This window comes from Rhagoletis pomonella, unplaced genomic scaffold (genome assembly GCF_013731165.1).
Source record: "Rhagoletis pomonella isolate Grant_MI unplaced genomic scaffold, Rhpom_1.0 Rhpom_scaffold_00012, whole genome shotgun sequence".
Classification (NCBI taxonomy): Eukaryota; Metazoa; Arthropoda; class Insecta; order Diptera; family Tephritidae; genus Rhagoletis; species Rhagoletis pomonella.
In genome coordinates this window covers 23989344-24002273 of record NW_023458566.1, presented here as the reverse complement: position 1 = coordinate 24002273, position 12930 = coordinate 23989344, and the positions used below count along the sequence as shown (strand labels likewise).

Sequence of the window (12930 nt, the reverse complement as noted above, 5' to 3'; positions counted from 1 at the left end):
TCTGTAAACTCGCTGTACAGTAAGTTTGATGAAATTAATGTTTAAAAACAAAAACATACATTAGTTTATATTTACAAAACAAAGTACATATGTACATATTGTCCAATTTCTGTGTTAACCTCTTATCTGCAATAGGGTCAGTATAGAGTATTAAAAATGCTTATTTCTTCCCCTAGGATACAATAAACGAATTTTTTACTTAATATTTCTGGTTCTCCTAACGCTAGTACCCATAATAAGTTTTTGTGATAAGTTGTAATTTTCGCAGAAATGGGACGAAATGTACATACATACATACATACATACATGTACATATGTATTTAATTGAATTCTTTTTTTGGTAACTTGCGGGTTGATTTGTAGGGAAATTTACATCATAAGAATATACGAAATATCAAAACCGACATGAAGTATACCACTGGAGATAATAGTGGCAATAGCCAGAACATGTGTGGAACCAATGACCAAACTCCTAAAACATTTGACTTTGCCCGAAATCAGAGTCCAATTACATTTAGTGAACAGGTTACTACTGTGACGAGGTTTTTTGAAGGATGGAATGATTGCGAACGAACAGTTGTTATATATGCCCTGCTGAAGCGCCTGAGGTATCCTAGTTTAAAATTCTTACAATACGCTATTGACCACGCCCTGACGCAAAGCTTAGGCTCAGATTCTAACCTAAGTAGTGTTATCATCGACATAAATGCGAACAATCCATCGTATTTGCAAAATCTATTAAACGCCTATAGGACGTTGCACTTGAACGACGCCGTGGACGCTCTGACATCGGGCTCTTTGGACAAGGAATCCATGCCATGCTATGGTTCTGATTTTCAAATCACAAACTGCGATGAACGCAAATTATACGAGAAAAAGAAGGAGATACTGTGCGAAGTTTTGAACATGTTACCGCTATTGAAACCGGGAAACGATGACGCCAAGTTAGCTTATTTGGCTCTCGTTCCAGCAGCAGTGAGGGACACTATGAATCAGCGGGTCCCCACAGAGTTGGTACAACAAATATTTTCGTACTTACTCATCCACCCCGCTATAAGTAACGAAGACCGCCGGTAATGCTTATATTTCATAGATATTTATTTAGAATAGATAATGAGTATTTTTTTTAAATTAAATTTTTAGCTCGCTCAGTGTTTGGTTGCGACATCTGGAAGATCATTTGCATGCTACCGATAAGTTGACGGATCCGAAAAACCCCAACAACTATACCATCAACCAGAGCATAGCTGCTGGGTCGGATGCTTCAGTTTCCTCAATAACATCGTCGTCATCTATGTCGAACAATTCGATGTCATCATCGGGCAGTTCGGCAGCAGGGCACATATCGACTTCGCATACAATGCCAAGGAGCATTGATTGGCAAACCATTGCTCCGCCAAGCAAACAGCACCACTTAGTGCAACAAACTCCGCTTCCACAGCCAAAGTCACACCCGGACTGGTCCAGCTTTCCGCGGAGAGATAGTGGGTTCTCAAACAGTTGCTTAAATAATTTGAGCGGTATAAGCTCAAGTAGTAGCGGCAGCAGTTGTAGTAATCGGCGAAACAGTAGCATTACTGACCAACTCTGTGATAATTTCAATGGTATTAATCTAAACGAATTAGGATCTAGTCAAAACAAGATGGGCTTGTCTTTGGGGATCGCAACCATTGGGTGTGACACAAATCCAGAGGAATCATCATTGGTAAATGGAGTGGCTGCAGCAGCCGCCGCAACTGCTGGCACTACAATACCTGGCCTTTTTGGCAACAGCAATAATACGCCAATGATAAACATCGTGAGCAGTGGTGCCAATGACACAAGCCTATGTGCCAGCACCAGTGCCAATAATCCCAACAACGATGACCATGATACATCCTTTTCCAAGAATGGCACCGAAATCGTCGACTTTGAGCCTCACGTGACCATCAACGTTAGCGAAGAATGCAAAAATGGTGCTTCAGTGCCTGCAGGCCATGAACAAAATGCAAACAATCAATTACAGCAAAAGGTAAATTTAAAAAGTGCATGTATGTAATTGTTGGACTAATGATATTATTTCAAACTATTGCAGTCCCAAATGGAATTTACTTCGATGACGGCAGGTAATTATGAACAGATGGATGTGACTCGCTGGAGCTTAGATGGAAAACTGGGTGCACTTAAAACTCGACGCTCTAATAGCCTTACTACACAAGCAATATCCACATCTTCGTCGTCTTCTAATTCTTCGGTGATTACAGTCAATGACAACTGTTCAAATTCCACTGAAAATTTGGCACAGTTTGCAAATAAGCCTAGAAGTTTCTCGCTTTCCATAGAACATCAGCGTGGTGTTTTAGCCAATAGTGGTTCAGATACACGCCTCGATGATTTCAAGCCCGGTTATATAAAATTTCAAACACGAAATGTCGGCATGTCAAATATTGGCTTGTGGTTGAAGTCTTTGCGCTTACATAAGTACATTGATCTCTTCAAGAATATGACATATGAAGATATGCTTTGTATCACTGAAGAGTATTTGCAAGGTTTAGGCGTCACCAAAGGCGCTTCGCACAAGCTAGCACTCTGCATAGAAAAACTCAAGGACCGCTCGCCTCACTTAAGCAAACTGGAGCAGGATTTGCGAAATGGTCAAACGAAAATACAAGCGGCTGTAGAGGATTTAGCCAACATGGTACTCTCTCCCATGAAACCTGTTGAAGCTTTTAGTAGTGGAGCAAACGAAGACAATGTAGCGCTCGGCTTTCTGAAAGTGGTTGATATAGGTAAGAGATGACATTTTGAATTTCTCTGGAATCGCGACTGCTTTATTTGAGGCTTATATTTTTTGGAGATAAATCTCTTATGATCTAAAAATAAAACAACCAGTATATTGGGTCCTAAAAATAAAAAGCCAAATTAACGATTTATTTCATCGAAAAAATTTTAAGTTTCCAAACGATTTTCTTTTTATCGAAAAAAAAACTACTAAATGCGATTATTTTTGTTTGAAAAAATTAACATTTCTAAATAACTAATTTAAAAATTAATTAAATCATGAAGTACCGATGAAAGTATGATAAAAATATGGCTCTAATTTTAATGGCTAAATTAATACTTCTATTGAAGAGATCATAACTGGTACGGTCTTTGGAATTTATACATGAACATGCCTTTGTTTTGCAGTGAGCTCTATGATTCAACACGACACTGGCGCGTCGCAGGACGAGGAAAACATTAACGTACTGATGTGGGTTCTTGACCGTTCCATACACAACGAGGCTTTTGTGAACCAATCCACCCAGCTTAAGGAATTAAAGTTCAAACTGTCAAAGCTAAAAATGTCGATTGGGCACAAAGCGCACCACGTCAAAAATGGAAGTGTAGGAAATTTAAATAAGCCTAGGTAAATTTATAGTGAATTCTTTTGATAATTGTATACATTCTTGAGTCTTTAATTTTGTATATTCACAAATGACACAGGTGGGGTGGTAAATCGCGCAAATGTGACGTAAAAAATGGAAGCAATGACCGCATCAACCATAGAAAAAATTCGAATGATACGCTAAACTTCTCAATCAACGGCGTACCTACAACGCAGCAGCAACAGCACCATGGCATTCATGCTCAACCGGCTGATTTCGAAAAGGTCGCTCACCTAAACGTTGGTGCTAATAACAGCGGCAATAACGGGGTATCGCAGCAGCAATACAAAAGTTCGTCATATCCCAATTTCATGAGCAACCAACATCAGCAGGGAAAGCAGCAACATCAAAATCATCATTCACAATTATCGCAACAACAACAACAACAGATGCAACCTGCAGTTCTGTCACACCATGCTCATTTTCCGGCGCTACCTTCACACCAACAGCAGCAGCAACCCCAACAACATCATCGGCGATCCCTTAATAATTTAATAGTGGTGTCTGGAGGACCACAGCAAGCCCAAAAAATGACCTTTAAACCAGGTCAAGGCATTGTACCTGTAGTGCCAACGTCCACCGAAAGCCAACTACGCCGTACTAGTCTTACAACAACGATCACTAATCAAAGCAGTAATAATGTTAATTTGCCATCTACGTTTGCCCCAAGTGTTGGAAATGTAGCCGCCGGCAATGGCGACTCGTCAAAGCAAAAACCAAATATACTGCAAGCACAACACCAACAACAAACAAAGCAGACAATGACATCAGCTGTAATGGTTAGTACCGACGAACTTGCACTTGGAGGTGTGATCGGCCCACAACAACAACCTCAACAACACTCACATCTAATAAATAACAACAGTAGCATGCTAAATAATAATTTACTTTGCCAACAGCAGCAGCAACAGTTGCAGCTATTAGCCGCTGCAGCCGCAGCTGTTGGCAACAGCTGTCGAAATAGCAACTTATTGAACTGTCTGTGCAATGTTAACGCTAACGGTAGCAACAATTGTAGTAAAACCAACTGTTGTAGTGTCAATAATGCCAATAGTTGTAGCAATTTACCGACCCAATTCATCGAGCCACATAGCGGCAACCAACGTTCGTCTCTAGCAACCCCTGCAACAATGCCACTGTTAAATAATATAAATATGTCGCTGAAAGATAAATTCCCTACCAAAGGTTCCTTGTCCAATTCTGCTGCTGTAAATATGAACGACATTAATAGTTTAGATCAACTAGAAACGCTCTGCTTGCAAATGACCGAACAGGCAATCAACTAGGATTGTTAATTCCTTTGGTTATATTTGATGAATTTTTTTTTTTCGTTCAACGCAGATAATGGTTGCATTTTGTTTGATACTTGGTACTTGTTGTAGATATTTTTGGTTTCTGTCTTTCATTAACTTTACTTTCCTCTGTTAGACAAATTGTAACTACTAACCTAGACGAAGTTGATTATATACAAGTATTTAGAATATTGCCACTATTTAACTTGTTAAATGGATTTAGCTAGTTAATTAGTGGAAACCCAGTTAAATCAAACATACCATTAGTTAGTCAACGACGTAAGCGTCATAAGTAGTTGTGGTATACCTGATTTTGTGGTTAGATGTATATTTTCCGAATTGTAATTGATTCCGCTTTTTTGTTCTCTTTGTTTCTTTAATTATTCAGGAGAATTTTTCGAATTTCGAAGAGATCTTTACTCTATTCTAACATTTTGAGAAGTGACGTAATCAGACTAAACCTTTCAAAGGTATACACAAACCAATTTCAGCGAATTTTTGGGGTCATAGGTCTAATCATTGAACAAATGTGAATTGTTTTTGTTTAATTTCCTAGTAAATCCATTCTACCGTTGGATAAGGAAGCCTGGAAACAGAAAGCATGTTCTAATCAAGATAGAAGTAATTACAAAATGCATCGCGACAATGAGACTGACTAAAATTACTTTCTGTTGCTAGGAATAAACGTTTGAATGCCCCTGAAAACTCTGATGGCCAACTGTTGACACTAATTCAATTGAATGAATAATGAGAGCCGATTATTACCTGGATAAAACTCATCACAATGACAGGCGCCGCTCTCGTACGGAACGTAATTGCTGAATTTAATTTTAACTAAAAAAATAATGCAACATATTTAGAATTTTAGTAGTAAAATACTTAAATATTTTACTAAGGTATTTAGCAGGAATGAGAAATTTCGACTAATCAAGGCACACTGTGTAAAGCTGAACTTATATCTTATAATACGCATGAATGCATGTATCGATTTAAGATGTCAACTATATATACTAAATAATATTTAACATAGCTAAGCTGAAATTACATATATATAGTCGTATAGACCCTTTTTGTAAGCCCCTTGCGTAGCATTTCGGCATAATCTTGTTGTTGTAAGAGCATACGAACTCGCCAGAAAGTGTGTGGGAATACTGCTGGAGTGGCAGTCCTTGGCCAAATATAAATCTGGTTCGTTCCAGTTACGTATGTAGGTCTGACTGTCCTGGGAACGATCTCAGCATAATAGTTGGGGGAGGTGTTTTCGTCATGCCATGTAGTGAAGTTCGTTTTGTGATCAAGTGGATTAGTGAGTTGATGCTCAAGGAAGCAGATGCTACGCAAGATGGGCGCAAACGCATTGGACACGTTTGTATGTGTGTTTGTAAGCATACGGCTGCTCTTTATATATTTTATTTGTAAAATCAAATATTTTAACATTATGCTTATTTTAATATATTGTATTGTAATTTTATCTATATATTTGTAATTGTGTATATATATGTATTTATATATATATATATGTATATATATATGTGTGTACATATATATACCTATATATGTATGTATACCTTTTAAGTGTTTGTTACACGTAAACAATTATGACCACGATCAGCACACAACGATCAACCTATAGTCCGCTACTCTTATTTGCATCGGCCTCTACGCAAAGCAATAGGAAAGTCGTAGTTTTTGTAAATATAATGCAAAATTTGTTGTTAATTTAAAATACTTTTCCATCATTTGCTTAAACACGCTATTAGACACAGCTCTGCATTGGAACCAATTGATTTGAGTTCGATGCATGGGACAAAACGTGGCCGGAAGACTTGCGCAGCCTGTTCGCACTGTAGTAAAATTTTATTATTTTTTATATGCTAGAACAAATTTATTCTATAGCTTACCCATTTGGAAAATTTTTAAATCAATTCTAATTTCTAATCCAGTTTTATCGATCGATGCATTCATTTAAACTAAAAATACGATATTAATTTGTGTTTTTTGTTTGTGACATATGGGGGAAACGGAAAGCAGAGCAAAGAGCGAATAATACCCATGCTAGGCCGTCTAATTATGTAATTTAAAAAAATTAAGCATTTGTGTTGACTAGTAAACAAGAAAATAATTCATTCAGGTATGCGATGTTAGTTCATTTGTTAATGATTTACATATTTATTTTTGAACCTGTATATTAGACGCATAAGAGAATTCATAAATAACTAACGAAAAACGAATCTTGTATCTTTGTGTAGTACAATAACAAATTTGAGCAGAAATAAACGTTAATAATACCTAAATAAAATTTTTTTTTAACCCGTCTTTGGTCTCGTTTTCAAACCGTTAAACCCACGTTGATTAACGTCTTAGTTGCAAGCAATAATCTAAGAGTTATAGGCTCAGTTAGGCATAGTTAACTTTACTTGACTTGGAAAAATGTCAGACCAACCTTATATTCACACGCCGCCAAATATCTGCCGAAAAATTATACTAATCTAACAAACCGAAACCATAGAATTGCACGGCGTTCGTTTACATTCGAATGGAGTGTCAAGGCTCGGTTATGCATACTTAGCGTAGCATAGCATGTTTTCAAACGACGTTTGGCTACGCAATTCAAAATAGGGTTGGGAGTTCTAACCGGATTTTTTGACTAGCCGGATAATCGAATATCTGATTAATAATTCAAGGGATATTAACCGAATATCGGGATTTTCGAATCTTAAAATTAACAATAAAATAACAAATGTTTGTGTTCTAATGAGGTGTTCTATTATATAGTTTTCAGTTTGATAGATTCTGTAATTTTGTTTGAATTTTACGAATGCGTTCAAATACTATTTAGATTATCGGAATAATCAAATGAACGGATATCCGAATAAAAAAAGAATATACGGATTTTATCCGAATATGTACGCCAATATTCGAAAGGATATCCCAATATACCGATAGTCCCAGCCTTTATGCAAAGCTAAGTATGCTTAATTGAACCTTAACACAAAGGTAAGTAATTTCTCGTTAACGGTTACTATAGAAATCAGAAAACATTTTTTTACTGGAGCACAATATATCCTCGAGTAACAACGAACATGCAACGTAGAGGCACGTTCACATATGTATATACTATATCTACTTGGAAATAAACTTGTTCCTAATTTGAAGACGTATACGAGCAGATTGATTTTATAAAATTGTCAACCCGTTGCTATTCGATCTCTGTGATAAGAATCATACATAAATAAATTTATAGCCATGGAAGGTAAACCTTGTGAGAGCATAATAACCACAGGACCAAAGGGGACGGCTGCAGAGACGAATGCGCGACTCTACAGCTCCGACAACAAAGCTGTATTGTGGCCGAGCGAACGCATTCCTCAAGGTGGACTTTTCCACACACCCAAGTTCGAGTATAGCAAGGAAACCGCCGATTTGTTGACAGGTGGGACATTGTTTTGACTATATACATACGTACATACATACATATGTATATCCGTACATACTGATCCTCTGCTCCTCATTCACATTTCAATGGGCAATAACATTCCATACATACATATATAAAAGAGAAAAAGATTAGTCTGGTTATTTCAATTAATTTACTATTTTACAGCACTTATGGCTGAGTCAAAAATGTCGATGATGATGCGAAAAAAAATTAACTATCACTTACGCAACGGAGAACCATTGCCAAAACCAGAACCTCCACGTTTTAACACGAAGGATCCAGAAACTGGGGCACTTGATATTTTACGGCATGCGCGTCTGGCCAAGCGAAAGAGTCTCGAACAAATATTGGCTAGCGATGCCTACAAGCTACCTCCTTATCGTCCGAAGCCCACGAATCGTATGCCCACCGAGAAGGAAAAGAAGCTGCTGCAAGAGGCCATGTCAGGTATGCGCTTGGCAGAGACGTCACTGAAAGCAAAGCGAAAACCAAAATCTAGGAACGACTTTAATGCTACTGAGGAGAACCTCATCGATGAACGTAAAGTTTACTATTATATATACATACATACATACATACATACATACATGAAATTTACCTACAATATAAGAGTGACCCGAAATTTATGTTTCTACATTTAAGTTTTGGATCAAATCAATGAACGGGCCAACTGGTTAGCGGAAATGGAAGAATTGGGCGAAGGTAAGCGCTTTAGAAACGAGGTTCGTGAACAAATTACCGAACGGTTGCGCCACATAAAGGCGTTAGAGGCGAAAATGCAGATTAAAAGGAGCGGTATACGATACGTGGACTAAAGAATGGCATGCAAAATTATATTCACAAATCTTATAAAGGAATACATACATATACTTTGTCGATCGGACGACAAACTTTATATATCTGTGTTCGTATGGAAAAGTAGCTTATGTCGAAAGGTTGGCTTTAGTATAAATCGGCATTCGCAGCAAACGATTGCGAATGACTCACCGGCGCTAAGTCGTTGAAAAACTTTTGGCAAATAAACGTGCAAGAAATAGTTCCGATACTAACAAGTCAATATTCTTGTTAAGTCTCATCCAAAAATTCCTTGTTGTTTAAAGAATAAAGGGAATGCCGTATTATACTAAAGCCAGCCTTTCGACATAAGCTACTTTTTCAAACGATCGCAGATATGTAAATATGCTCACCTACATTTATTTAGAGTTTTGTTTTATTCCTGAAACTAACAATAAAACCATATGCCGCCAACATTGGTAACAAAATAAAAATAAAAAAATCTGTTTAAAGGGCATAGCTCTGGACTAGTATTGTACTGAGCTTTCCTTTTTTCTGCTAAGAGTGATTACAATTTAGCTTTCCTTGATTCCAAAATAATACAGATTTAATTAAGTGATTTAAAAGTTTTAATATGCATTAAAAATAAAAGTCCATATTCAAAAATTACGCTGTGAAAAAATAGTATTTTGTTTACAATTTTTGGATAAGATTCAGAAGCGGCTTATAGAAGCGCGTGTTGGAAAAATTCAAAGATGTTTTTTTCAGTCAAAGGTTTGGAGATACTAAGGGCCGTTGATAAAATAGTAAAGGGCGTGCACATTATCCTTGTTTCTGAAAATTTGAATGTTTCCAATGATCCCCATTTAAATTGTACATTTCATAATTAGCTTTAGCGATAATGGAATGAAAATTGTTGCCCGCGATTTCCAAGATTCACCCTGTGGTTCAATGTTAATATAACTAATTTTTCGGGGCTTTTTGTGAGTTTTAGTGCCTATTCCTGTTTATTTCACTTCATCATTTTGCCTTTTTTATAGGTTTTAACGTCATTGGTTATTGTTGTAGCGGCTACGGCCACCCCGCCCAGATCGGTTAGTCCCTCAATCGTTGTCGTCAAGCTCTACTAGCGGTAGACCCAAGAAGCGTGCAGCCTCGATGGGGTCTGTTCATAAGGTTCAGTGGGTATGCGAAGAGATGCTTTGAATCATGGGGCGTTTCGCCGCATGCCAGGCGTCCCTAGTAATCACCAATGGTTTTAAAATAGAGTATACAATTTCAAGAATGTTATAAGAAAATTACGATTTTCAATACCCGGGCCAGATCTTTTTCGAGATTACATACATATATGCCTCAGTGTTGCATAAATGTTGCATCCCGAAGATCGGGGAAATTACATACCACAACAAGAGCAGGGTGAAGTGCAACTGCGTGGACATTTTCTTAATAGTTAAGCACAATATACATACATACATGCATACGTACATATCAAACGCTGAAGTTATACAAATATACAAAGAAATTATTAAAGATCAGACTTAGTTCAATGGAGTTAAATTATTTATTTAAATTTCTTCAATTAAGTAATGCAAGTTTTAAATATTAATATTTCCTTCAATATAATTATTTTTGCGTTTAAAATTTCTGCATATTTGTGGAATATACCCAGATACTTAAGATCTTGTGTTTGACGGCATTCCTCGAGGTTTAGTTTTAGCATCTTAATTCAACCAATTTTCTTTTACTGCTTATTGGCACTCAGAAATATTTAACATGCTGGTAAGTGATAGTGAAATTCACCAACTGCTTCAGCAAACCGATTTCGTATGAGGTAGCCACTTATTACTTCGGCTACCTCGTACGGACGGTCTTCATGGACAGCGTGTCCACATCGAGCCAGAACTTGCATTTGAAAGCGTCCTGTTAAAGACAGTTGCTATATAGTTTATTTGAAAATGTTCGTCTTACATTCATAAACTCACCTTGCATTTGACCTACTGTTAAAGCCTTATCCAAGCCATCAATGCTGGCCAGCAGTAGTTGTTTCGGAACACGCAAATTTAAGAATTTTTCACTCAACCCGGTAAACCAGCCTACCCAGTATTTTTCCGATTTGGACAAGTCTATACGCCAAGTATACCTGTTGAAGAAAGATAATTAAGAGCCGGATTTACAATTACTTCCACTACATTTAGGAATTTTTACGAGAGCCATTGTCGCGTAACACACTGTATCCATTGGGATAGCCTACGTGATCGTTTCTATGACAGTCGGCGTCTACGTAACGTAAGCAACCAGATTCATATCTGGCCAATACTATCACTACTAAATTCATATATCTAATCAGGGATAGTACGCCCTAGAAGTACTTCCTAAAACCCCTTAGGGCAATTTCCCTGTTGTTACAACAACAACACAGTCTTTATAATCAAACGACTATCATTCGATTATCGCTTTTCCATGGTATTGTGCCTGTCGATTTCTCGTTCAAAAAGCGACTGAATAGTTTTTTATCGCAAATTTTTCTACTACTGTTTGTTTGTAGAAGGATGGGCGACTATAAACTATTCACACGCACTTATTTAACAAGAAATAGACTTTGAAAATACCACGGATAATCGATAATCGACTAGCAGTCGTTTATCTACTACTAGTCGACACTCGCAATAGGGGTCTTAATTACCTCTTGTGGGTATCATCAGGTATAGTACAAGGTTTTTTAAAATCTGTAGAATCAGAACTACTGTCATTCTCGCTGCCAGAGGCAGTGGTAGCGACCACAGAAGTTGTTGGGCCAGTTCCGTTATCGTTGCCCATTTCTTCGTCTTCGGAAATACTGAATGGATGTGTAAAGCAACTTCCTGCAGCACCATCGTCGATATCATCGTCTGCCAGAGGTAGCTCATTTGTAGCTAACTGTTTCGTTGTGCAACTAGAAATACAAATATAACATTGTGTAAGAAATTTCTGCCATTACCAAAATTACCCTGATTCAAACTTTACTTAATAATTTGTCCCGGCATTGAGACTTTCGCGCTATCCACATTGCGTATTTGACCGCTTCTTATGCACCATTCAATAGCATTCGGTATACTTTTAAAATGGGTTGGACGCGAACGCAGGAAGCTTTGCATGCTAGCTAGTGCCTCCATTGCGGTACCTTCAACCACATCAATTACAGTGATGCCAATTATGCTCGGGATGAGCGCCTTGTGTGCAATGTGGACAGCAATAGCGCCGCCCATTGAATGGCCGACCAGATAAATGGGTGGGATGTCCTCCGTGTAAAGCTTTAGCACAAGATCACCTATATCTCTACAAAAATCATGTTTTATCATCCATATGTCGCTATAATTACAAGTGTTTCTTACTGGGCTAGAGTATCTGAAGAGAGATCGTCTTCCTGTTCTGTTTTGGTATCACCATGACCACGTAGATCGACTGCAAGACACTGGCAATTAATAATACGCGTTATCTCCACCTGAAATAGATGCAGCAATAATGAGTTTTAACGGAGTTAATTTAGAGATTTGAGATATTACGCAAAAATGTGACCACGTCAATCCAGAATATCCACCGCCGTGCAGTAGTAATAGAACTGGTCCTGCCTTTTGCGGTAGCTTTGTGCGGTAAACACGAAAAGTGCGATTTTGATCCAAAATTACATCTTCCTTTTCAGCAAAGAAATCGCTCCAAAGTGTCGGTTTGAAATCTCGAATTCGAGACTTTTTGAATGAATCACTGAAAAAAAGTTTAGTGTTCGAAACAACCGACTATTAAAGTCTACAACTAAACCATACCTTCTACCGATGCGTCCACCAGGAATAGTAGGTGGGAGACGATTTTTGAGAATAGTGCGTTGCAAATTGGACATTTTTGGTTATTTTTTATTAAAATTCCGTGCCTTAGAAATTACTTCATTGATGCGCTAGTGCCATATACATATATTTTTCTTCTGTTGGTTCCAATCCCCGGCTATTCAACTAGAGTAATGGTCAGGACACCTTCTTAGGCGCCT

At 37.7% G+C, this 12930-nt stretch overlaps 3 protein-coding genes across 9 annotated transcripts in view; 2 read left to right on the top strand and 1 right to left on the bottom strand.

The window, feature by feature from the left end:
* Positions 1-5953, top strand: part of LOC118748167 (protein Smaug) — an 8235-nt gene extending 2282 nt beyond the window's left edge. Inside the window, exons 2-8 of one of the 7 annotated variants that reach the window (XR_004994029.1) lie at positions 364-1073; positions 1144-2011; positions 2075-2768; positions 3169-3388; positions 3466-5169; positions 5256-5320; positions 5378-5953. Coding sequence is in view for 4 of the 7 variants with exons in the window: in XM_036482513.1 (XP_036338406.1) it covers positions 406-1073; positions 1144-2011; positions 2075-2768; positions 3169-3388; positions 3466-4693 (3678 nt within the window). In the remaining 3 variants the exon portion in view is untranslated. Of the gene's footprint in view, positions 1-308; positions 1074-1143; positions 2012-2074; positions 2769-3168; positions 3389-3465 lie in introns of those variants that run through there. The other 6 variants (XM_036482518.1, XR_004994027.1, XR_004994028.1 and 3 more) reach the window with 6 other exon arrangements.
* A 1992-nt stretch (positions 5954-7945) lies between these two features.
* LOC118748166 (UPF0193 protein EVG1 homolog) lies at positions 7946-8972 on the top strand (the record flags this gene model as incomplete). The annotated part of the gene is given in 3 exon segments (XM_036482512.1): positions 7946-8132; positions 8304-8678; positions 8781-8972. Coding segments are annotated over 3 exon segments (735 nt in total). The 3' UTR covers positions 8954-8972.
* Positions 8973-10452: 1480 nt separating this feature from the next.
* The window catches only part of LOC118748165 (protein phosphatase methylesterase 1), a 4736-nt gene continuing 2258 nt past the window's right edge, over positions 10453-12930 (bottom strand). The window contains exons 3-9 of the mRNA XM_036482511.1: positions 12713-12916; positions 12455-12653; positions 12284-12393; positions 11916-12227; positions 11596-11844; positions 10895-11052; positions 10453-10832 (exon numbers count right to left, since the gene is read on the bottom strand). Coding sequence (XP_036338404.1) covers positions 10681-10832; positions 10895-11052; positions 11596-11844; positions 11916-12227; positions 12284-12393; positions 12455-12653; positions 12713-12786 — 1254 coding nt within the window. The 5' untranslated portion in view covers positions 12787-12916 and the 3' untranslated portion in view covers positions 10453-10680. The remainder of the gene's footprint in view (positions 10833-10894; positions 11053-11595; positions 11845-11915; positions 12228-12283; positions 12394-12454; positions 12654-12712; positions 12917-12930) is intronic.